General features: G+C 57.3%; 1 protein-coding gene across 1 annotated transcript in view; it reads right to left on the bottom strand.

Moving 5' to 3' along the window:
* Positions 1–116: 116 nt before the first annotated feature.
* The window catches only part of FBN3 (fibrillin 3), a 52,798-nt gene continuing 27,550 nt past the window's right edge, over positions 117–25,364 (bottom strand). The window contains exons 38-63 of the mRNA XM_045085108.1: positions 22,682–22,807; positions 22,143–22,292; positions 19,695–19,766; positions 17,654–17,779; positions 17,251–17,376; positions 16,813–16,938; positions 16,318–16,434; positions 14,710–14,838; positions 14,078–14,197; positions 13,194–13,319; positions 12,186–12,338; positions 11,995–12,060; positions 11,700–11,825; positions 11,306–11,425; positions 11,068–11,190; positions 10,225–10,359; positions 9,947–10,072; positions 9,104–9,310; positions 7,972–8,097; positions 7,355–7,477; positions 7,050–7,166; positions 4,458–4,586; positions 4,249–4,368; positions 2,572–2,800; positions 1,880–2,030; positions 117–1,094 (exon numbers count right to left, since the gene is read on the bottom strand). Of these exons, the coding sequence (XP_044941043.1) occupies positions 756–1,094; positions 1,880–2,030; positions 2,572–2,800; positions 4,249–4,368; positions 4,458–4,586; positions 7,050–7,166; positions 7,355–7,477; positions 7,972–8,097; positions 9,104–9,310; positions 9,947–10,072; positions 10,225–10,359; positions 11,068–11,190; positions 11,306–11,425; positions 11,700–11,825; positions 11,995–12,060; positions 12,186–12,338; positions 13,194–13,319; positions 14,078–14,197; positions 14,710–14,838; positions 16,318–16,434; positions 16,813–16,938; positions 17,251–17,376; positions 17,654–17,779; positions 19,695–19,766; positions 22,143–22,292; positions 22,682–22,807 (3,608 nt within the window). The 3' untranslated portion in view covers positions 117–755. The remainder of the gene's footprint in view (positions 1,095–1,879; positions 2,031–2,571; positions 2,801–4,248; positions 4,369–4,457; positions 4,587–7,049; positions 7,167–7,354; positions 7,478–7,971; positions 8,098–9,103; positions 9,311–9,946; positions 10,073–10,224; positions 10,360–11,067; positions 11,191–11,305; positions 11,426–11,699; positions 11,826–11,994; positions 12,061–12,185; positions 12,339–13,193; positions 13,320–14,077; positions 14,198–14,709; positions 14,839–16,317; positions 16,435–16,812; positions 16,939–17,250; positions 17,377–17,653; positions 17,780–19,694; positions 19,767–22,142; positions 22,293–22,681; positions 22,808–25,364) is intronic.

Here is a 25,364-nt window from a genome sequence, read left to right on the forward strand (position 1 = left end):
CCCGGGCTGAAGTCTATCCTACCCTCCGGGACCTCCTGCTCCCTGACCTGTGAGCCTGACCTGGCCTTGCTGAGCACAGCATCTCCTGACTTCCAGAACATGGCAGAGAGGCAGACTTAACCCAAAATAACTTTATTGTCATCTCTGCTTCTGCTATAATAGCGGCCTGGAACCCTAGCCCACCCCACCGGGGGCTTGAGCCTGGCTGTGAGTCACCAACTCTGGCTGGGGCCCCACAGGCTCTTTGGCTCGGAGAGTCAAGCCCCAGGCCCACACCAGCCGTCCGTTCCCATGTCCCACCGCCTCCCAGGGGTGACCCACGGTGCAGTGCAGCAGCATAAGCCTGAGATCGACCAGCTATAGAGAATCACAGGCCCCTCCTTGACCCTGGTTGTTGGAGGAGGACGGTGCATGCCATGGCTTCCAGCTGGCTTCCGGGGAGGACAGACTGTTGGGGGTCCCCCTGGGCAGAGGCTGGGTTCGCCTGAGGTCAGAGAATTGCATTTTACTCTTCCTGAGTTTTGGGGTTCCACCTGGTCAGTGATCCTATTGCTGGTGGGATCAGTAGCCCCCAAGGCCAAGGCTTCACTGGGGTCACCAGGGTCTCTCTGCGGTGTGTGGTGAGCTGAGTGACATCAGTTTCCCCCAAATCCTGCCAGAAGAGGCAAGGACGGGGCAGTGCCCACGCAGGGAGTCCAGAGATGGGGGCTGCGGGAGGGGCCTGGGGTCAGGCAGGAGAGGCGGGCTCCTCTGGACTACAGCAGCCGCAGGTGCACCTTCAGCCGCAAGGCCCCGCCCCCTGGCGTCAGCAGCCCCTCCGGCCAGGGGCTCCAGGGCCCTGCCACGCTTACTACCTCCAGCTGGTAGGTACCAGGCCCAGGCCTCCGACGCCCCAGCTGCAGGGAGCTGAGGCCCGGGAGGTGATGCATGCGGAAGAACCCTGGTCCGTTGCCATGGGCAATGACATAGCGGACCCGTCCCCCCAGGCTCTCCAGAGCTGGCCGCAGCTCCAGGATGTGCTCAGCCCGGCCCAGGCGGGAGAGGTTCAGGCCCAAGGTCAGCGGGGCTTCCGAGTCGAGGCTGGCCAGGCTCACCTGTGGACAAAGACCAGGCAGGTGCTTGTCAGAGGCGGGGAGAATCAGAATGCAGTGGGTAGGGGCCGCAGAGAGGAGCTGCCTGAGAGCTTTCCGGTTCCCCGGGGTAGGGGTGGTTGCTACGCTTCCTGCATCTGGGCTCTTTGAGAGCCCCCTGTGTGCAGATGACAAACCCCTCTTTATGTGAGCTGCTCTGAGTGCGCTCCTGGTCCTGGCAGTCGGACAGGGCCCTGAATAAGCCAGCGGCCTCACTGGCAGGCTAACCCGGGCTGGGTGACGCAGCCAGGCCTAAAGGAGGTGATCTGTGTTTTCTTCCTCTTGGCTCTGGGCACTGCTGTGTTTGTTCCTCCTCATTTACATGTTGAGGGGTGCTTTGTGGTTGTGTTAATGCTAGTCCTGTTTCCCCGCCCTTCTGGTCTGCAGACTTGAGCACCCGCCCCCAACCCGTCTTGCTCAGACATGTGCTCTTGCTGACACCTGCTGGCTGTCTTTGGTATTGCCGGCAAAGCCCAGGGAGGGGGCCTGGGGGCAGGGCAAGAGGTGGGGGGCAGCCCCCCCCAACCCAGATCCGTGGGTGCCCATCCCAGGAGCCCCAACAACCTGCACTCACTCTTACAGACGCAGGGCCCTACCCTTGTGAAGCTTATGGAAAACAATGGCAACAATAGGAAAGGGATAGAAGCGAGGGGGAAATAGGGCAAAGTAATGCATATTTGGTTAAATCTAATACTGAAAGCCCCTCAGACCCAACATTCCTATCTCACTTCTGCCTTCCTTCTCCCCACCTGGTGACCGCCGTAGGTGCTGCGCCGTGGCCGGTCATGAGGGGGGAGGCCATGGACCTTGCACTCATAGCAGGCTTCAGATGAGAGCAGCTCCTCCTCGTCTGGGGTCTTCTGGGGTCCAGGGCTGAAGCCCAGGCCAGAGACACAGTGCCTGGGCCAGGACAAGGGGGTGATGGGTCTTCAGGGGAAGGCTGTGGGGTTCTGCCCCCGCCACCCCCTCCAGCTCCCACTCTCCATTCGGAGCCATGTTGCTCGTGGGGACGGGTGCTGGTGTGTCAATGTGCAGGAGTGCCTCGTGTGTGTGCCTACACATGCGCATGTGTGCGTACATCCCTTAGCTCCCCGCGGGCAGAGATGTGGACCTGCAGGCACCCCATAACGCTGGTGTGTATTATGTGTGCACATGTGCACGCTAAGATCTACGAATGCATAAGGGTGACCACGGTGCTGGCATAGGTGTGAGTCGTGCACATGCTCAAGGGCACTACAGGGAAGTGTGCACCTACAGGTGTTTATGTGCAAATACGCAGGTGCACCACGCAGGCAACTACACCAGAGTGGGGTGTGAGCTCGCGTCTGCACAGGCAACTGCACCAGACTGGGGTGTGAGCTCGCGTGTGCACTCATACATGTGCGCACAGATGCTCTTGTGGGGTTGGGGAACCTCGGCCCACCCCCCTCCAGCCCCTCACCCTTGCCCAGCCCGGAAGTAGCCTTGGGGACAGCCGCACAAGAAGCCTCCAGGGGTGTTGGTGCAGCTGTAGCTACAGGGCCCGCCTGTACACTCATCTATGTCCTGGCAGCCCCCCAGGGCCTGGTCAAAGTCAAAGCCAGAGGGGCAGACGCAGCGGAAGCCGCCCAGTGTGTTGTGGCAGGAGGCACTGCCGCAGGCCGCAGGGGACAGCATGCACTCATTTTCGTCTGTGAGTGGGGAAAGCAAGAGAGAGAACATGGGGGGCGGGGGGCTCTTTGCACCTCCAGAGCCCCTGCCCACGGCACTGCCAGTCCCCGCGCAGTTAATTCAGGCCCCTCCTCCCTCAAAGCCCTGGGTCAGCGTCACCCTTCATCAGGCTCTGCGTAGGCCCTGGGCTAGGTCTGCCTCACCCCTACACTCCTCAGCTGCCCCAGCCCTGTAGTCCTTCAAAGCAGTTCTCAAAATTTCCCAGAAATCCCAAATCGTGGAACAATCTAGAATGAGGTTTCGTACATGGCACTCCTGACACTGGGGACCGGATCATTCCCTATGGTGGGGGCTGTCCTGTGCACCACTCGACACTGAGCAGCACCCACGGCCTTCACGCACGAGATGCCAGGGGGGCCCACCTCTCAGTCGTGATGAGTGGAAGGTCTCTAAGACATTTCCAAATGTCCCCAAGGGCGCAGAACTAGTCCCAGTTGGGAACCACTGGCCTAATTACTCCTGGTCCCCTCCACTAGAGAGCCAGAGCCAGAGAGCAGGGATGGAGTCTGCTACTTGGCCCACTTCTGTATCCCAGGACCTGAGGCAAGGTGGGTCCCGGGCACACCACAGCGGGAGGAGTGAGAGAATGCGTGCTCAGAGGGGGAGGCGGGCCGACCGGGAGGGACTGGCAGCGGAGGGGAAGGTCTGCGCAGTCCCCAGGGGCCAACCACTACGGGGCAGGACAAAGACAGAGAATGTAGCCCAGAACCCACCATCTGGGGCAGGAGGAGAACCAGAGAGAAGGCAGTGTCAGAGAGGTGGCGGGAGGGCAGGGACAGCTGCATCAGAGAGGCTGAGGGAGGAGAGTGTCCAGGAGGTGCAGACAATGGTGCCCAGAGCAGGGGAGCTGGAGGGGCCTACAGAGAGCAGAGCGGAGAGGGTAGAGAGTGAAAGCCAGACTGTAGGGGAGGAGCGGAGAGAGGTGATAAGGATGAGGCTGTCATGAGGAGGGCTTTGAGCACAAAGAAAAGCATGGGATGGAGAAGGTCGGGGTGCCGAAGGCTAGTCCCCCAGACAGAGGGCCTCTGCAGCAGCTATGGAGAAGATGCAGCACGCGCGCTCCTATTCCCTATTGCCACACCGTGGCAGGCATCACTAATCAATCCCAACACTCTTTCCCAGGGATCACAGGTACTGACTCAGAATCCTTCTCCACTGAGTCCCACCCAGGCCACTACTCCCTAAGAAGTGGACTTGAGCTTTGCCAAGCTTGCTCTGTGGCCCCCGGACTCCCCAGCCTCCCCAGCCATGGAGGTGGGGGCAGTGCCCAACCTCCCAGGCTGGACCATCTGTCCTTTAGGATTGTCCCAGCATCCTGGATGGGGGGTGGCTTATTGTGCTTGTCCCAGCATCCTTGGTTGGGGGGTGGCTCCTGGTTGTCTGCTCTCTCCCAGCCCTGGACACTCACCCACACACTGGCTCCACTGCGAGTGCGGGGTGAAGCCCCGAGGGCAGGCGCAGCGGTAGCCCCCCAGCTCGTTCTGACAGCCGTGCTGGCAGCGGTGGGGCCCGTCACACTCGTTCACATCTGCGAGACATGGACAGGGCCAGATGGTTTGCCTGGAGGCCCTCTGGACCGCAGCCTGGGCCCGCACCCCACCCAAAGCCCAGCTCTACCTTCACAGCCACGGCCCGAGCTGTCCAGGGCAAAGCCTTGGTGGCACTCACAGCGAAAGCTGCCGGGTGTGTTGTGACAGTGCCCATGGGTGCCACACGGGCCAGGCTGAGCCAAGCACTCGTCATTGTCTGCAGGGGACAGAGAACGGGGTGGTGGGGGGGGGACAGCCTAGCGGTTAGGGGATTCGGGTCAGAGACCACCATGCTGGACCCACTGCCTGATCGACAGTGTGGCTTCAGGGTGAGTCACTGACCCTCTCTGTGCCTCCGTTTCTCATTCTGTGAAGAGATCTGGATCTGTCCCCATCTCCCAGAAGTGCCCCGAATATTCGAGATCACGCACGTATAGGACTTCACTCCACCCCCCTCATCAGCATTGCCTCCAAAGCTATGCGACCCGGGGTGGCTGACTTGCCCTCCATGGGCCACGGGTGGGACCCCAAGGATGGGGTGAGAAGAGACACCGGAGAGCTTGCTCTCTTCTGCCTTGTGAGCACGGGAGAGAAGACAGCTGTCTGCAAGCTGAGAGGAGAGCCCTTACCAGAAACCGACCTTCCCGGCACCCTGACCTTGGACTTCCAGCTTCCAGAGCTGTGAGCAGCCCCGGTCTACTGTTTAAGCTCCGCCCCTCATTGCGGTCTAGGGTGTTTTTGTGACAGCAGCGCAGCAGAGATAAGGCTGGTGATGGTGGTAATGGCCCACGCTGGGGTTTGGGGAATAACACATTTCTGGTGGGGAACCCTGGTTTTGGCTTCCTAGAGTTTGAAGATCCTTGATCCTAGACACTTCCTGCTGGGGATGTGGAATCTCTCTTGGGTGCAAGGGACACAGGGGACATGGCACTTCTAAGCCGGGGGGCCCCTGTATCTGCTCGTGGACACACCCCTATCTGAGCTACCCCTTGAGGGGCCACAGAGATCAGCCCAGGATTCCTGCCAGGACCCACCAGAGAGAAGCATCCAGCACTAGGGCAGTTTCTCTCCCTTGCATCCAGCAAAGCAAACCAAGGGCCGGGGACCTTACCTGGTCATGTAAGTTTGATCCTCTAGTTCAGGCATCAGCAAACAGAGGCTGGCCCCCCACAACGTTTTTATAAATGAATTTCACCCGCACATGGCCACACCCATTCATTTGTGATGCACTGTCTGTGGCTGCTTTTGATCTACAAGGGCAAGGCTGAGTGTTTTCTACTAAGGCCATATAGAACACAGAGCTGAAAACATCTCCTATTGGGCCTTTGATAGAAAAAGTGTGGCATGGGGCGCCTGGTTGGCTCAGTGGGTTAAAGCCTCTGCCTTTGGCTCAGGTCATGATCCCAGGGTCCTGGAATCAAGCCCTGCATCGGGCTCTCTGCTAGGCGGGGAGCCTGCTTCCCCCACCTACCCGCCTGCCTTTCTGCTTACTTGTGATCTCTGTCTGTCAAATAAATAAATAAAATCTTAAAAAAAAGAAAATAAAAAGTGTGGCAATCCCTGACCTAGCTAGCCTAAGACCTCCCACGAGGAGTGCAGGCTACACAGGTGTGGGAGAGGAATGGTCTGGAGCCCTCAATCCGTGGGAGAGGAGTCCCACATGAGCTTGCCCGGTGTATGGGCGTGTGTGTTGGCCCAGGGGTCCCCGCGTGCGGACCTGCCTAGAGCTCCCCACATACAAACGCCACGTTGGACGTGCTCTTCAGAGACGGGGAAAATAACTGTGCAGAGAACGAGAAACGAATGTTTCCAGTCTCAGAAGGCTCGGCCCCAGGTGGGCGCACGACTCACTCTGGTACCTCCTTCAGCCCCTTGTACAAATGTCCCTTTTGAAGGGCTGGGACAGTCGGTGACAACAGTGGGCTGGTCTCTTGGGTTCACTGCTGTGCCCCCAGGGTTTAGGCCAGGGCTAGGCAAATCCCTTCTGCAAAGGGACAGCTGGGAAAAATCTGTGTGACTTTGTTGCAACCTCTTGGCTTGGGCTCTGCTGTTGGACCTCCAAAGCAGCCATATGTAAATGGAAGGGTGTGGCTGTGTGCCCATAAAACTTTGTTAACAAAATCAAGTAGGGGGCTGGGCCTGACGGAGGGGATTGGAGTGGGCATCCCTCTGGGCTAGACCACTGCCTGGTACACGGGAGATCTCAGTAGGTGCTGGCTGAATGCATTAGTGGGAGCCTGAATAGGGCCACCCACGGCTGACCTTGGCGCTCAGAGGGGGTCTCATTCTTTCAAGCCACAAGACACTCAAAAGTGATGGGAGTGGCTGATGCCCCCCCACAGCCAAAGCTGTGAACCGACTTCCCCTCTGGGTCCCATGAGCCCCTGGGTTTTGGGAGCACCCTGGGGAGCTCTAGGAGAGAGACCCAGCAGGGACTGGTCAGGGCAAAGGTAAGTGTGCTGGGTCAAAGTCAGAGGGATTCCTCAGAGCAGGCCTCCCACGTCCCTAGGGTGAGGAAGGGGACTGCCACCGGGGTCTGAGCACCCGCAGAGTGCCGACTTTGTTCCGATCACCTGTGTCCGTGATGTCTGGCACACACTCAGCGCTCGCTATGTATTTCGGAAATGAGCGAAGGTTGGTGCCTTGCATCAGCCGGGGGTGTGGGGGGGGCACGACTCACCAAGGCAGGCCTGGTGGTGCTGGGTGAAGCCAGGGGGACAGCGGCAGGTGAAGGAGCCGACAGTGTTGGCGCAGAAGAACTGGCAGTTGTGTTGCCTGGAGGAGCACTCGTCCAGGTCTGCGGCACAGACGGTCCCCACAAGCTCAGAGCAGGGACCCCTGGGGCTGGGGGCTTCCCAGGGGAAAGACCCCAGGGTTGGCGTCCAATGCCACGCAGTGGGGAGGGGATGAGTGGCTGGGGACACACCCAGGACATCCCAGGGGGACTGGGGATGGAGCCCCACAGGGCCTGGGGGGGGATGTCACCTCTGCAGGTCCTGCCGTCCTCCTCCAGCTGGTAGCCGCGGGGGCAGGCGCACAGGAAGCTGCCCTCCGTGTTTTTGCAGAGGAAGGCACACGGTGTGGGGGCCTGGCCACACTCATCTATATCTAGAGGGTCGGCAGGGGGTCAGACAGATGTTCCCAGAGACTCAGGGTCCCGGGGTCTCCACTCAGGCTCTAACCAACCAGACTGTATGGGCTTACATAAGGAATTGGCCCTTTTTCCACAAAAAGCCAGAAAATAGACATGTTTGGCTTTGCAAACCACATGGTTTCAGTTCCAGCTACTCAACTCTGCCCTTGCGGTGGGAAAGCAGCCACAGAGCGAAAGAAAACAAATAGGCGCGGCTGGGTGCCGATAAAAATTTATTAACAAATCAAGTGGAGGGCCGGACTAGTCCCTTGAGCTGGAGTTTGCTGATCCTTGACTTAGGTGAACATCTGCTAAAATCTCAGGATGCACAAACCACCACAAGGAAAGTGATCAGGGCAGGGAACTGCTTCCGGTTCAGGCCAGAAGCACCGGCTACGTGCTGCGCAAAGGGGGCGGGGCCGGGGTGGGGGTGGGGAGGCGGGGCCGGGGTGGGGGTGGGGAGGCTCACCCAGACAGGCCGTGGCAGCAGCATCGGGCACATAGCCAGTCTGGCAGCGACAGCGGAAGGAGCCAAGGCTGTTGATGCACTCGCCGTGGGGGCACAGGTGAGCGAGCATGCGGCACTCGTCCACATCTGGGGGACACGCAGGGCTCCGCTGCACTGGCCGTCTGGGGTCACTGGGGCACAGCTCCGCCCTTGTGTCCGCCAGCCCTCTCCCTGGGGCCATGCCAGCCTCTGTGTCCCCTCTCTTACCCCGGAGACCCCACCCTTGGGCTGTGAGTGGTACCTCTGCCAGCAGGACACACTCATGAAGCTCCCTCCACACACTGAGAACACCTGGCGGGGACACACTCTCCCCACCGCCTCACCAGGGCACCCACACGCGAACACGGAAGCACAGACGCGCACACACTGCACACCAGCCACACGCTGACGCTCCTGCAGACTCACAAGGCTACACCCTCAGGGGCTCCCCTGTCCCCCCAGACATACCCTCACAAAGGCACTTCCTCCTCAGCCCCTGGTGTCACGGCTGCTTCCTTGGGATGACTAGTCTCACCCTCACTGACACACTGGAAGGGACACACTCGTGCAGAGACACACTCACACTCACACACGCACCTACCCTTGCAGACGCTTGCTAGTCTCCAAACCACATGGATGGGCTCGGTCCCACTCAGCCACCTTCTGGTACCTTCTCCTCAGGCAGCCAGCACACACAAGACACACCCAGTTCCTCCCCTCACTGGCACACTTACCTGCTCATTAACACGCTCACACACTCAAGAACACACAGAGACACCCTCATGACCGAGCTTGCTCATAAGGGGAAGGCACACCAGCTCACACTTCTGCAGGCTCATTCACGAGTCCACAGAGAACAAAGAACACACACCTGCTCACCCTCTCACCTCAGTTCACACACGCACACAGCAACGAACAAGCCCCAGTGCACACTGGCTCGTACACCAGCCAGCACAGAGATGCACACGGTGAGAACAGGCCCCGGTTCACACTGGCTTGCACACCAGCCAGCACAGAGAGGCACACGGTGAGAACGGGCCCTGGTACACACTGACTCACACACCCCAGCTCCCTCTAGGACACAGACCTGACCATGAACAAACTCGCCACCCACCTTGGCCTTCAGCGGTGTAGCCGGAGCCGTGGGGACACAGGGTCCTGTGGGCAGAGGTGCCCGGCAGGGGACAGAGCTCACAGTGGGGCCCCCATCCCCGGCCGCCCCCGCAGCAGCACTGGGCCCTCGTGACGGCCTCACCGCTGCTTGATGGAGCCTGGCACACGGCCTGCAGCACCTCGGAGAAGCAGGGCCCCTGCCGGACGTCTGCGGAAAACAGGTGGAGGTGGTGAGCAGGAGAACCGTGCCCACCGGGGGGCCCCTTCCCTGGGGCGTCCGGCAGCCCTGAGAGTCTAGCAAGGATCCCAGATGTGTCTGGCATGCTGTGTGTGGGCACAGGGTGAAACCCTTCAAACCACCGTATTCCAGCCCCATTAGATGCCCTCTGTGGGCCAGGACCACAGCAGAAGCAGCAGACCCACAGGGCCAGAGAGATGCCTGCGGCTGCAGAGAGGGCGGCTTCCCAAGGTCAGAGGGTGGCATCTCCCAGCCGCGGAGAGCATGGATGGTCAAGGGCGGCCCGGAGGCCAGGGAACACTGGGGAGGAGGCCTGCATAAGTATGCGGGACAGACAGTGGGGACAGAGCAGATGAATGACGTGGAAGGGACAGACTGGGGACTGGAGTGGGTGAGGAAGAGGAGGCTGCTGGTGACTGCACAATGTGTTGACGCACCTGGCGTGCGGCCCAGCCCGGTGCCAGAGCATCTCTGAGTTGGAGTCTGGGAGGCAAGAGGGCCGAGCTGGCTCTGGGGTGATCTGTGTTGAGGGCATAGGCTTGGGGAGACCCCAGGCAGCAGCGCCACGTGGGGGTGGCCATGTCCATTGTGCCGGACCACACTCACCATGACATTCGGTGCCAGCAGGGCTGAGGCGGAAACCCTGGTCGCAGTCACACCGGAAGCTGCCCTCGGTGTTGACACAGCGGCCATTGGCGCACAGGCTGGGCTGAGCACGACATTCGTCCTCATCTGCGGTGGGGGGCATGAGGCAGGCCTCCGGGGAGGCCAGAGCCCCCCAGGCCAGCCTCCCCTCACCCTGGAGAGTCTCCTCCTGCCACATTCTCTTGCTTTGATTTCTCTCCCCCCAGGGGTGTCCCTGCACCCCCAAAGCGCCCCCATACCTGTGCAGCCCTCCCCGGAGCTGGGCTGAGGCCGCAGACCTGGGGGGCAGACGCAGGTGAAGGTGCCGATGAGGTTTTTACACAGCATGCCCCGCTCGTGGCAGGCCTGCTGGCCATCCGCACACTCGTCCACATCTGCCAGTAACCAGGGACAGAGAGCGGCCAAGGTCAGGTGCACCGTGGCCTGGCCCCAGGCTGTGGGGGCCTGGATCCCACCGCGCTCTGGGAGCCCCAGGCAGGGCAAGAGTGAAGTTCATGCAGCACTGCCCTGTGCCCAGGCCTCTGGAGAAGCCGAGGGGTCAAGAGCGGACCCCTGCCTGCACCCCATGCCCATATCTGAGTCTGGGAGTCTCTCTGGCCTTCACCACAGCCCGTGGAGCCCTAACCCTGAAGGAGGCCTGGAGGCCCCAAGTCCCAGCCCAGAGCTTCTCGGCTCTGACACTGAGGACACTGGGGACAGGAGAGCCCCTTGTGATGGACAGCCATTCCAAGGTCTGTGGTCTACTGACCAGTGTCCCTGGCCACTCCATGCCTATTGCCCAACACCCAACTGGGACAACAGAAACTGTCTCCAAACATTGCCACGCCTTCCCTGGGGGGCACAGCTGCTGTCCTCACTGTCCTACTCAGCTCTAGACAGACCACCACAGCCACTGACCTGTGGGACTCGGGACCCCATTTCCACAACAGAGGTGCCACTCACAGAAGAGCCCCCATAGCACCCCACGTGCCCCAGGGCTCCCCTCTCTTCGTGTCACCTTGGGGAGGCCCAAGCTCTCAACTCCCTGTCTTCTCCAGGACCGTGACCCAGCGAGCCCCCACCACCACCCCAGCCGGTCCCACCTCGGCACATGGCTCCGTCCTCCCGCAGGGCGTAGCCGGCCGGGCAGGTGCACACGTAGGAGCCCTCGGTGTTGCGGCAGCGGAAGGCGCAGAGCAGGGGGTTCAGGGAGCACTCGTCCACGTCTGCGGAGGCCAGTGCAGGCGCCGGCTGGGCAGGGTAGGCTTGTGGAGTCCACGCCCCCGCCCCCAGGGGCGCCCTCCGTCACATAGCCCAGCTCCTGGACTGACAGGGTCGTACCCTCGCAGGTCATCATGGGGCCAGGCTCAAAGCCCTCAGCGCAGGCACATTCAAAGCCTCCGATGACGTTAGTGCAGGTGCCTTCACCACAGGGGTACCCCACGGAGCACTCGTCTGTGTCTGGGGGTGCGGAAGGGGGCGGTCAGGGCCCATCCCCCCGCAACCGACCTCTGCAGGCTACACAGGGCCAGGTTTGGTCTCTGGGCGGGATGCAGGTCAGGCAAGCGCAGGGTGCTGGCCAGAGTGCGCGAGGGGATGAGGGAGTGAACCACAGGGAGGAGGGTCCAGCGGGCGGAGAGAGTGACAGGGGTTGAGGGACAGGATCCTGCCTTGGGTGGCGCCTGCCCTGCCCACCCTATTCCTTCCTCCCAGGGGTTGGGGGCTGGTCACGCACCCACACAGCGGATGCCTGTGAAGTCCAGGCTGTAGCCAAAGGGGCACTCGCAGCGGAACGAGCCGTCGGTGTTGACGCAGACGCCGTTGGTGCAGACTCCGGGGCTCTCCGCACACTCGTTCACGTCTGCGGGCGGCAAGGGGTGCCCGCACGGCGTCTGTCACTTCTCAGCGCTCTCCCTCACCCCCGGGGCCACCCACTGGTTGAGGAGGGAGCCTGAGACTTGGGAACAGGGGCAGAGCTCAGACAGAGGCGGGCGGCGGAGGGGCCCTTAGCACGTGGGCGAGGGGCTCACCTTCCCGAGAGTCATCCGGGCCTGGGACCGCCCCGTGGCCAAAGGGGCAGAGCTCCTGAAAGGCAGCTGGACACCAAGAGGGGAAGGGGGTGAGGGTCGGGGGCCGGTGCCGCCCCCAGGAGCCCCCTGAGCGGCTGCGGGTGGGCAGGCAGACGGAGCCGCGGGGACACTGGACAGGGCGGGGCGCTCACCGCTGCCCTCCTGAGGACACAGCTCGCAGGGGTCGTTCCAGCCCTCGCCAGGCCTCTGGCTGCAACAGCACCGGGCCTTGGTGGTGTTGAAAGCTTTGGCCACAGAACACATCCCAGCCTCAAAATGGGTGAAGCAGAAGCTCCGCCGCGTGTCTGTGGGGTGATGCCCAGGCAAGCATTGGAAGGGTCATCGGCGATGCCCGGCTCGGAGCCGGATCCAGAGAACCGCCTACCGGACCCTGCCAGCGGCCAATCAGGACCCCACAGACCCCTGACCGTGGTGAGTGGCTCGGAGATGGACACGTGACCCACCCTGGGCCAATGAGGGCCGGCCCCTGGACCACTGGGGATTCCTTCCAGGCACACCCCACCTCCACAGCTGTAGGGGTGCCCCCTTGCCAAGGAGAGCAAACTCAGCCACACTTGTTCTTGGCTCAGAGGCCCCTTCTTGGAGAGACAAAGTGATTCTGGCGAGCCAGAGGACCTGGGACTGGAGACCCCAAATCCTTGTCGTGGACCGCCCCTCCCCCCAGTCCTCAGCCCTAGATTCTCCTCAACTCGAGAATCCTCCAGGCCACGTTGGGCTCTGAACAACAAACACGGGTCGAGTTGCCCGGCCCACCCCCTTGTTGCCCCTAACCTGGGAGAGAAGAAGAGGCTGGCTCGGACTGGCTGAGGCTAGCCCCCATGGGACAGGGCTGGGCTAGCTGAGATGAAGCCCTCCCAGGTAGGGCAACCGCAGCCACCACAGGACGACCAAACCCCAGGAGACCAGGTTAGCCCAGCCTGCACCAGGATAGCCGTTCGCAGAAGCGACTTGTCTGGCCAACAGGTTGTCTGGACTCGAATAACCTCACCCATACAGAGAGCACCTCTGTCCAGGTAGGGCTCCGGGAGATCCGAAATCCACACAGAAACTGCAGCCCCCTTTTCTGGCTGACCGGCCCCTCTCTCCCTCCTTTCCAGCTCTTCTCCAAGCCCTGCATGCTTTTCAGGCCACAGACTCACCAAAGCAACGATGCCCATTGTCAGAGAGGACAAAGCCAGGTGGGCAGAGGCACTGGAAGCTCCCGGGGCTGTTGGTACAGGTGCCAAAGAGGCAGAGGTTGGGCTCCTCCAAGCACTCGTCAATGTCTAGAGGGGCGGGACACAAGCTGAGTGGGGGCAGGCAGGACTTCTGCCAGCATAGGACAGCCTTGGCTGCCAGAAGGGGCAGACAGAGTGGGGGCCCAGCTGGGGAGGGTCCAGGGACCAATGCAGGCCAGGGGCCCTCAGAACTCAGCATGAGCCAGAACACCAGCTGGGCTGTTTTGGGGTGGGGGTGGGTGTCTTTCCTAGAAGGTGTCTCCAGGATAGGAATCACAGTCAGGAGAAGTTCGTCTTTAGAGACTAACTCTGTACAAAGCTAATCAAGGTTGGATAAACTTAACTTACACTGGAGGAAGTTTGCTCAGGGTAACTGCTAGGGTAGCCCGATCGAGGTTAGCCCACCCTGTGCCAGGCTAGCCCATCTGCTTAGGCTAGACTGGTCCAGATTAGCCAATGTGGCACAAACTCACCCAGTTGGCCAATTACACCAGGGGAGCTCAGGTCAGACAGGCCAGACCAACCATCACTCATCGAGTAAGGTGTTCTATGTGCAGTGTGACCCCACACCCATGCCTGTTTGACAGGATTCATGAGGAAGCCTATGGGCCCCAGATAGAGAACCTAGACCAAGCAGCCAAATGATCCTAGTAACAGTAATTGTGTATGGAGCTCTGTTGGGTGCTGTGCTAAGTACACCTCCACCCTCACCATGACCCCAGCTGGCATTCCCATTTTACAGATGGCAAAACAGAGGCCCGGACATGCCTCCTTGGCCCCAGAGTGGAAGGCGGGGGTGGACTCACCAACACAGCGGTCACTCTGCACCTGGAAGCCAGGTGGACAGATGCAGCGGAACGAGCCCTCAAGGTTCTGGCAAGTGCCTGGCAGGCAGGTTCCCGAGAGGCTGAAACACTCATTGGTGTCTGTGGAGAGGAAGAGGAGGGGTCCCAGCACCAGCCCATGACAGGGGACAGGGAGCAGCTCCTACGGTCACTGCATGATGGCCAAGGGCCCCAGAACAAGTTCTGGATCCAGGGGAAGGGCTAAGACTCAGGAAGACAGGCACAGCCAGGGAAGGACCCTCCCGGCCCTCAAGTGAGGGTTATATACCCATGAAGCCACATGGCATCCAGGGGAAGGAGAAGCAAGTCCTGATCTTAAGCTACATACAGACCCTTTTGTGATTTCTGTGGCGCCCATCTAGAACCTTGTTTAAGTCAGCCTCACTGTAAACTGAGCAGAGAGCCCCATGTAGGGTTCAATCCCAGAACCCTGGGATCATGACGTGAGCCGAAGGCAGTCGCCTAAACAACTGAGCCACCCAGGCACCCCTCTTCTTATAACTTGAGATAAATGCCTGATTATGAAATGGAACCATGATCGCTTGGAAGTACCAACTGCAGGTAAGCTGGGAGCGGGGGGCTGACAGACTCACCCATGCAATTCCTCCCATCGGCTGTGAGCTCGAAGCCATCCTGGCAGAGGCAGTGGAAGGAGCCGGCTGTGTTAACACACTGGCCAGATCGGCACACCTGCCCCACCAGAGTGGTGCACTCATCCGTGTCTGCAGAAGGGGTACGGGCAGGCAGGGGTCACCCACAGTCTAGGGACCCTGAGCTTCCCTTGTGCTTTTGTCCACACGGCAGTTACGTGGAGGGTAGTGACTTTAGTTGATCCTGTACTTATGTGTGAGGCTCTGTATATTAATCTCCCACTAGCCGGTGAAGCAGATACCAATATCGTAGCACTATGCTATGAATTTGCCTCTGGGTACTCCAGTAGCTGAACCCCACAAATTTTGTTTGTTTCCATTTTCATTTAATTCAAAATATTTTTTGATTCCCCTTATGCTTTCTCCCTTGATCTCAGGATCCTTTAGCAGTATGCTGTTTCATTTCCAAATAGTTGGGGATTTCTCTGGATGTCTTTCTGTGACTGATTTCTACTTTAATTCACTTATATTCTGAGGACCTACTTTGTATGACTTCAATTCTTTTAAATTTGAGTGTTTTAAAAAAAATTTATTAATTCTGAGAGAGAGAAAGATAGGCATAGAACACGAGTTTGGGGGAGGGGCAGAGGGAGAGAAGCAGACTTCCCATGGAGTGGGGAGCCTAATGTAGGGCTTGATCTCAAGACTCTGAGATTATGACCTGAGCCAAAAACGAGTGTCCAACACTTAACCAACTGAGCCACTCAGGCACCCTAATTCTTTTAAATTTGTTAAGGTTTGTTTTATGGCCCAGAATATGGGCTGTCCTGGTAAATGTCCATGTGCACTTAGAAGGATGTGTGTTCTGGAATGTTCTATAAATACTGAGCAGGTCTAGGTGATTCACATTGTTGTTCAGATCTTCCCTAACCTTACTGATTTTTTTCCTTGTCCCCCCATCTTCCTGAGGGAGGAGTGTTGAAGTCTACAACTATAACTGTGGGCTTACCTATTTCTTTTTCGGTTCTGTCCATTTTTACATCATATGTTTTAAAGCTCTATTGTTAGATGCATATGATTTTACGGTTGTCATGTCTTCTCAGAGAATTGCCCCCAGATATATGAGTTCTCTCTTCATTTCTGGTAATAGTTGTTATTACAGTCCATTTGGTCTACAATTAATATAGGTAGGGACTACTATTAATCTCCTTTTTGCATAGGAGGAAACAGGAGCCCAGAAAGGTAGTTGACTTGTCTGGGGTCACACAGCAGGCAGGTAGCAAAGCTGGGATTTGGATTCATGCTGCTTGGCCCTGGAATGCATGCTTTTAACCACTGCACTCAGCCATAAGCCATCACCCGGGTCTTCGCTGTTCTCCCTGTCCTGTCTACCTGCCTCCACGAAGCTGAGTGTACACTATAGCGGGAGACCCCCTGACCCGATGGTTGAAGAGGTGCGGGAAATCTTGAAGTTGTGAGGAAATTTTGTAGTTTTCCTGGCGGGATCCCTGGGGCCAGATCCTTTATTTCGGAGGGGGACCCTGAAGCCAAGGACCCACTTTTCGGGGGGGGGGGAGCAATGAGGGCTGCCCCCCAGCCCAGGTGGCTCACCCACGCAATCTCCGCTGTGTGTTGCCACGAAGCCAGGGAAACAGAGGCAGCTGTAGGAGCCGACGATGTTCTTGCAGGTCCCGTTTCCACATGGCTGCCGGTCACACTCGTCGACGTCTGCCGGAGCAAAGCCCCCAAGCCCTATCCAGCTCACCACAGCATCGGGCAGTGCAGGGAGGGAGGGCCTGGCCGGACCCAGCCCGCCTCCCCTGCACCCAGTCCCGTCCAGGTGGATGGGCAAGGGACACCTGGAGGGTAATGGCCAAAGGTGCCCCTGGACCTATTTATCAATCTCGTTTTGCAGACTGAGGCCCAAGGGCATGAATAAGTCATTTACCCAAGCTCTCAGGTGCCGGGACTCAAAGCTGGGTTTGTCTGTGAACCAGGTGGATGATGGTGCCGACCTCACCCCAGGGGAGGTGCAGACTTGTGGCCGCCACCCCAGCCTCACCTGGCAGCCTCGCTCTCCAGGAGGAAGTGGGAACGGACTCTCACCTGTGCACAGGGTCTGGTCCGCCGAGGCCCGGAAGCCGCGGTGGCAGAGGCACATGTAGCTGCCCTCTGTGTCTATGCAGTCACCATGGCTACAGACGTCTGGGATCTCCTGACACTCGTTCCGTCCTGGGGGAGGGCAGGCAGTGTGGGGCCCCCAGAACCCCTCCTCTGCATGCGTGCATGTGTACACACACACACACACACACACACACACAGAGTTTGCTGAGCCCTCATGCACCATGACGGGGAAGCCCCCATTCAAGCTGCTGCCAGCACCAGGTTCCGGTTCCACCTCCCACCCCCCACCCCATTAACAGGTGCTCGGCATCCCTGCCACCCCGTGGCACAGCCTGTAGAACCATGCCCTACTCAGGTCACTTTGTCCCATACCCTATACCCTCAGCCCACATCCTGCACCCTGCTGGGGTCCCCGCTCACCCACGCAAGCCCCGCCGGGTGACAGCTTGTACCCTCGGGCACACACGCAGCGGTAGCTGCCGGGGATATTGACGCAGTCGGCGTTCTGCTGGCAGGGGCCCGCCCCGACGGCACACTCGTTCCTGTCTGCGGAACACAGCCAACGGGGAGGAGTGCAGGAGGAGGCCTGCCTGCTGGAATCCAGCCCCGCACCCTGCCCCAGGCTTCAGAGCGGGGACTCCCTCTGGGAGGGGCAGGAACCCGAAGGAGAGCGGTGATGTGGGATGGAGGCCCCTGGACAGGCATGAGCCCCATTCTACAGAAAGGGAAACTGAGGCTTATGGCACTTAAATGACACGTCCGGAGCGCACGCGGTGGGGAAGCAGCCTCCCACCCAGGGCCGGGGAGGTCTGGCAGGTGGCACCTTCGCAGACCAGCAGCACGCCGTTGTAGCGGAAGCCGGCGGGGCACTCGCACCGGAAGCTCCCGATCTGGTTGATGCAGATGCCCCCGGCGCAGAGGGCGGGGATCTCCCCACACTCGTCGATGTCTGGGGAGGGCGCCAGCTGTCAGGGGCAGCCCAGCCCCCGGGAGCATCCGGAGGGGCCCTGAGCCAGGCCCCTCCCCGCTCGCGCCCCCCACCCCCTACCCCGCACAGTCTGGCCACCTCCTCCCACCCCTCAGCCCGGAACCAAGGATTCTGCAGTGGCCAAAATCCCTCTGCCACCAGAGAGAGAGCAGGATGCGGGACCAAGAGCAGGAGGTGCGTGTGTCTCCCGACTGAAAACCCACCTGCTGTGGCCCAGCAAGGCTGCCTGTCCCTCCTGGGGGATCACAACATGGCATGCCTCGAGGGCACGCAGCTCAGTGAGGGAAGCTGATGCGAGAACCTGTACCATACAACCCCAGGGCTGTGAAATGCCCACAAGAGGGAATCCACAGGCACAGAGAGAACCGCGGATGCCAGGGGCTGGGGGAGGACAGAACGGGGAGTGACCACTCATGGGGAGGGTTTTTTGTTTGTTTGTTTTGGCATGATGAAGATACTTGAACCTAGATCCTGGTGCTGGCTGCACCCCTCTGTGAAGACACGGGGAACCCCAGAACTGTACTTGAGCTGGGCCAAGTGTGAGATATGTGAGTTAAATCCCACTGAAGCTGTTACGTATACAGTTGTCGCTTAAACAGTGCAGGTTCAAACCACAAGGGGCCACTGATGCAGGAGTGTTTAGTTTTTATAGAAAGGCAGTACTTTCCTCCTGCTTTTCTTAATAAGGTTTTCTGGACCCTGGCTTACTTTATTATAGAAATGCAGCGTATTAAACACACAACGTGCGAAATAAGCATTAATCTGCTATTTACCCTATTGGAAAGGCTTCCGGTCAGGCAGACTATTAGCTGGGTGATGGGGGAGTCAAGCGTTACATATGGAGTTTTGACTGCACTGGCTTTGATGCCCCTCCCCCTCGTGCTGCTCAAGGGTCAACTGTAGGAAAAGGGAACCCAGCGCCCATCCAGGGGGACGGGCTCGTGAAGCAGGTCCAGAGGAGCCGCACAGCAGGCAGTAACCTGCCCAGGGCTCCACTACTCGTGGCTGGCTGACAAAAGGTGAGTGGCTGACCACTATGTAGGGCATTCTAGAATTATAACATCTCTCACTCCCCAGGAAACATTGCCATACGTTTTCAGTGGGGACCACTATGTATACTGAAAAGCAAGAAGAAGGATCTAGAAACCCCCGGGGGCTATACGGCATGGGAACTGTGGGAGTGTGAAGGGGACTTTGGTTTGACAACAGTCACTGCACCTGCCGTGTTCTGATTGTTTCAGATAAGGAGGATACCTCCATGGGGTTCGACTCTGCACGGCTAAAATGTCGCACATGGGGATTAGACTGTACAGAACCTTGTGTAGTCAGAACAGAAGTGTTCTGACCCTGTGACAACATGGATGAACCTTAGGGACATTGTGGAACCTTAGGGACAGAAGCCAGACCCAGAAGGACGCATCCTGTAGGACTCCACTCCCAGGAAGTCCCCGGAGTCGTCCTGTCCCCAGAGACAGAGAGGAGATGGTGGGAGCTGGGGCTGGGGCAGGGGCTGGGGAGTCCGTGCTTCATGGGGACAGAGTCTCTGTTTGGGCAAATGGAAAGTTCTGGAGACACAGAGTGGGGGTGGTTTCATGACAATGTGTGCTTCACGTCCCTGAGCTGTGCACTAAACAATGGTTAAGATGGTAAATATCGTGTTGTGTTTTATCAGAATTTTAAAAAATGAGTAACAACTTGATAAAAATACTTTTTTTTCCCCTCTCAAATAAAGGGTGGTGTTTGGCGACAGGACTCCTGGCCTGGTCTGGGGAGTTGGAAGTGCGGGAGCATGGGGTGAGCGTGCGTGGAAGGGAGAGGTCGGGGCTCTGGGGACAGAGGAAACTGGGGCTCTGGGCGGGGAGCCACCGTCACTCACCGAGGGGCTTCCCTGTGTGAATGTCAATGACGAAGCCGGGGGCCTGGTGTCCGCACAGGAGCTGGTAGTCCACTGGGCAAAGGAGAACGGGGCAGAGGATGCTGGAGCTGCGGGTTCCCAGGGAGGACACCTCCTCTTCCTGATCCCCTGCATTGCCTCCTCCAACCCCTGCAGCCCAGCCCACAGCTGGCCTCCCGATAACTAGTCCCTCTTCCTCCCTGTGCTTTGACTGGCACAACGGGCAGCCGTCGACCTGGCAGTGTGATCTTCCAACACAGAGACGCAGAGAATGTGGCCTCGCTCATCTCTTCCCTGCACGAGGGCCGCCACCCATGCCCCGCTGTCCTCCCCAGAATAGGTAGACTCTTCAGTTTGGACCTCAAGACCTTCCCCTCTGGCCCTACGACTCCAGCAGTAACTCCTGCCCTCCTATCACACTGCTTTCATCACACACCAGGAGATGCCCTACTCTGCCGTGCCATCAGAACTTCGCACATGCTGTTCCCTTTGCTGTTCCCTAGCAAAGCCTTGAGGACTCAGGGCAGCCCACAGGGAAGGCTCCCTGGGTCTCCCTGCTCACCCACCATGCTGGCACCGGACAGCTGATGGCACTGTCCTTGGGTTCCCCTCCCCCCGCCCCCACCGGGGCAGCGCCGTGTCCCCTTGTCACCTTTCGCCGGGGGCCTACCCTGGCTCCCACTCACTCTTCCATCTGCATCGTGATAAGAATGGACCCCTGGCTGGCGTGGACTCCTGCCTTGTCAGAATCTACCTGCAGCTCAGTTTCAGGTGCGTGAGATCCGGGTAGATACCCAAGTCCCAGCATCCAACTTAAGGGTGACTTTTGATCTGTCTTGACAATCTCCTGACCAGAGCTGGCAATTTGCAGCTTCTTCCCCCGCAGCCTGCACAAGCCTGGGTCTGCCCAATCTTGTTTCCTAGAACCCGGAACATGTGCATCTTCCCAGAAGTGCCCTGTAACCATCCCTCTCCATCGCCCTGCCCTGGACGGACACTCACTGTCCCCCAAGTTCGTGTCCACCCAGAACCCCTGAGTGTGACTGTTTGGGAAACAGGGTCCTTGCAGATGGAATCAAGATAAGGTGAGGCTATCCTGGGGGTGGCTCAGTGGTTAAGCCTCTGCCTTCGGCTCAGGTCATGATCTCAAGGTCCTGGGATCGAGGCCCGTATCAGGCTCTCTGCTCAGTGGGGAGCCTGCTTCCCCCTTTCTCTCTCTGCCTGCTTATGATCTCTCTCTCTCTGTCAAATAAATAAATTTAATTTAATTTAATTTAAAAATATGTCGTCATCCTGGATCACAGTGGGCCCAGAATGCAAAGCCTGGTGGCCTTATAAGAAGAGACACGCAGAGCCTCGGAGCTAAGAAGCCATGTGAGGGTGAAAGCAGAGATTGGGGACAGACACGAAGGATGCCCAGAGCCCCCCAGAAGCTGGAAGAAGCAAAGACAGATTCGAACCTAGGGCGTCTGGAGGGGACATGGCCGCCTCCGACACCTGACACCTTGGCTTCTGACTTCCAGTCTTCAGAACTGGGAGAAAATGAATTTCTGGGTTTTTTAAGCCACAAAGTCTGTGGTCATTGGTTGCTGCAGCCCTAGGAAACCACCTGTCTTAGCCAGCGTGGGCTGCGTGGTGCTGGTGGCGGCGGTTGGGGGTGGGGGTTTGCCAAAGCAGCAGACATGTATTTCGGACAGTTCCGGAGGCCGGGAGTCCAAGAATTCGGAGTCTGGTGAGAGCCACCTCCTGGTTCACACTGGCTGTTTTCCCACTCTGTCCTCATGTGGTGGAGATCATCTGCTTTCCCTGTCTGCTCACCCCATTCAGGAGGACTCCCCCTGCAGGACCTAATCCCCTCCCCCAGGCCTCACCTCCTAACACCACCGACTGGAGATCTGGGCTGGAACATATGAATCTGGGGGACACATTCAGCCCCCAGAACTAATGCTTTAACCTCCTCATTGCTCACTTTCACTGCCCTCCTCTTTCGGCTCTTTCTGATACCTGGGCCAGCTGCCAGATCATTCTGTTAGCTCTCGCTCCAGCTGCTCGTGTGGTCGGGGGCTCCGGGCCTTTGCTCATGCTGTTCCCCGCGCGGAACCCCCTTCTTCATTGCAACCAACATTTTAGCAGTCCTCACCAGAGCTTCCCTGAGTCTGCCCCTTCCTCTGCTCAAGGATCTTTACCACAAATAGAGGCTTCACTGACCCATTTTGAATTCCCCAAATGTGCAAAACAGAAGGAAGGATGCTTTGCTCACCCTAAGAGTGAGGATATCCATACACCAACTAGGACATAACTGAAACTCTTCAGCCCTCATCAGAGTAATGTAGGATGAGGGCTAATCTGGGCACCCTAAGCAGGGTGTGCCCCCTTAAATATTGCACTAACAAGGACCAAGCTGGAAGGAAGGTGGGGGAGGGTACTCACAGCTGGCAGGAGTGGGGCAGGCCTCGCAGGGTCTGTTCCAGGCCCGGCCAATGTTGTACGAGCAGCAGCACATCTTCTGGGTAACGTTAAAGGCCAGCTCATTTCCACACGTGCCATTATAGTGCCGGAAGCAGATGCTCTTCCTCATGTCTGCAGTTGGGTTAGGAAGAGGGGTGTGGATGAAAGATAACCAAGCCAGAGGAAGAGAGAGCCAGAGAGCTGAGAACTCATTCATGGATCCATTTGAAAATAACTGGCTTGATGTCTCTCCCCCAAGACACATGAGGTGCCATTTATAGTCTAGTTTTTGGGGGGCAGAGCACAACCTGAACAACCATACATGGCAGCCCTGAGCCCCCAAGTCCTGCATCTTCTTCTCTGCTGCTGACCAGCCACTCATACACTCACCCTCCATCTCTCTATTCCCCTAAACACACCTCTGTGCACTCTTTCAAAGCATGGAGACTCCAAGAAGTCCCTCCCACACCCAAGTGCTTTTCCCACAACTATCTAGTCTCCCCAGTCATCACATTTTATACCCATGCAGTTGTTGCCACCATTGACTTGCAGGTACTCCGCGGGGCAGACACAGGTATAGTTCCCCAGGGTGTTGTAGCAGGTACCGGGGCCACAGATGTCCGAGTGTTCAGAGCATTCGTCGATGTCTGCAGGGGAGGGAGGGGGAGCATCTGGGAGCTGTTTATATAACCCCACCCAGGATCTGGATCTGATGGAGCCACTTCATCATGGGCTTGAACTTGGTTTCAAGATTAGCTTAAATGGTGCAGGTATCTTAGTGATAAGGGGAGACCCAATATGGCAGTAAGTGGAGGAGGGGGAAATTACTGTGCTCTCACTTCAATTAAGCTAGTATGAAAATAATAACACCTGAGCCCATGAGTCAATTACACGATCACCAAGAATGGGGCAGCCGTGTGCTTCCTAATGAGAGGTGACAGGAAACAAGCACCCCATGCATGCATCAAGTGTTTTTGGAAAAAAAGGACTCTCAGTCTGATCAGTTTTCTAATCCAGGAGCAGCAGATTTTTCAAAAAGCAGAGAGTAAACTTTTTTGTTTTGCAAGCCAAACAGCGGTCTCTGACACCCATTCACTCTACACCTGCGGTATGAGAAGAGGCACAGATAATAGGTAAAGAAATCAGCATGGCGGGGTGCCTGGGTGGCTCAGTTGGTTGAATGTCTGCCTCGACTCAGGTTCTGATCCAGGGTCCTGGAATCGAGCCCTGCATGGGGCTCTCTGCTCACTGAGGAGCCTGCTTTCCCCTCCGACCCCCTGCTAGCGCTCTCTCAAATAAAGAAATAAAATCGAAAGAAAAAAGGAAAGAAAGGGAGGAGGGATATCAGCATGCCCGCGTTCCAATAACACTCGATTTTTGAAACTTGACATGTGAATTTCATGTACTTTTCACATACTGCAAAATACTATTCTTCTCTTGATTTTCTCCAACCATTTAAAAAATGTAAAAAGCATTCTTAGCTGGTAGGCTGTGCAAAAACAGGCGGTGGAAATACCAGCACGCTAGGAGTGGCGTCCTCAAAGAGGGCAGAGTGAGGAACGCCAGCCCCCGTTCCTCCACAAAATCTACTGAGCTGGCAAAAGCTGTTGAAGTCAACTTTTGCAGAACTCTGGAATCCAGGTGAAAACTCACAACCATGGAATGTGATGTATAAGATAGCCTAAAGGATGCCCAAGACAAAGGAGCGCCTGGCTGGGTCCGTGGGTAGAGCAGGTGATGCCTGATCTTGGGGTTGTGAGTTCGAGTCCCACATGGGGTGTAGAGATGACTTAAAAACAACAAAGTCTTTAAAAAAATCCAGAGAATTGGGGCACCTGGGTGGCTCAGTGGGTTAAGCCTCTGCCTTCGGCTCAGGTCATGATCCCAGGGTCCTGGGATGGAGCCCCGCATCGGGCTCTCTGCTCAGCGGGGAGCCTGCTTCTCTTCCTCTCTCTCTGCCTGCCTCTCTGCCTACTTGTGATCTCTCTCTGTCAAATAAATAAATAAAAATATTTATAAAAAACATCCACAGAACAAAACCTGTTAGGGCTAATTAACACGTGAGGTCAATATAATTGCGGCAGATAAAACCAAGACACAAGTATCAACCTTATTCCTGTATCCTGTCAGTGAGAAATCGAAGAGGAAACTCTGGAAAATTCTGCTTCTAATCGCGTCCAAAAAATTAAATACCTAGGAATAAGTTTCACCAGAGAGGTGCACGAGTTGAACACTGAAAACTACAAAAGATCACCGCGAAAAGAAAAATTTTAAAAAGACCCACAGAAATGGACAGACCCCGCGTTCATGGGTCAGAAGATTTGACACTGTTGAGAGGGGAGTAGTTGCCGAAGCAATCTCCAGTATCAATGCAAGCCCCTCGAAATCCCAATGACTTCTGCCGAAATGGGAGAGCTTACCCTGAATTCATATGGAATTGCAGGAGATACCCAAAACCATCTTGAAGAAGGAAAAATAAAGTTGGGAGGGTTCACATGTCCTAATTTTGAAACTTACAAAGCTCCTGTAATCAGGACAGTGGGGCGCTGGCACAAGGGTAGACCTATAAATCCATAGACTAGAACTGAAGAGTTCAGAAATTAACCATTTGTCATGTGATTTAGGGGAGCTCAGGAGAGCCAAGACCATTCAATGGGGGGAAGATGAGTCTCTTTCACAAGGCGTGTGGGGACAGTTGGAAATCACATGCAAAAGAAGGAAGCTGGATCCCTCCCTGACACCATATGCAAAAGTTAAGTCCCAAGAAGTAGGGGTCCTAAATATAAGAGCTAAAATGATAAAACTCTTAGAAAAAGGTGCAACTGCAAGACATTGCCTGTATTTGGCAATGGATTCTAGATAACACCAAATGCACAGCTGTGGAAGAAAGAAAAAAACCTAGATAAATAGGGCCTCAGCATAATGAAAGCCTGTTGCGCATCAAAGGACACCATCAAGAAAATGAGAAGCCAACTACAGAATGGGAGAAACTATTTGCAAGTCAGAGGTCTGATAAGGATCTTTTTTTTTTTTTTTTAAGATTTTATTTATTTGAGAGAGAGAGAGAGAGCATGAGCATGAGCAGAGGGGAAGGCTAGAGGGAGAGGGAGAAGCAGGCTCCCTGCCCACTGCAGAACTTGAGCCCAGCCTCCAGTCTGGGATCATGACCTGAGCTGAAGATAGAGCCACCCAGGTCCCAGAATA

This window comes from Mustela putorius, unplaced genomic scaffold, assembly GCF_011764305.1.
Source record: "Mustela putorius furo isolate JIRA1106 unplaced genomic scaffold, ASM1176430v1.1 tig00000095_pilon_pilon_pilon, whole genome shotgun sequence".
Classification (NCBI taxonomy): Eukaryota; Metazoa; Chordata; class Mammalia; order Carnivora; family Mustelidae; genus Mustela; species Mustela putorius.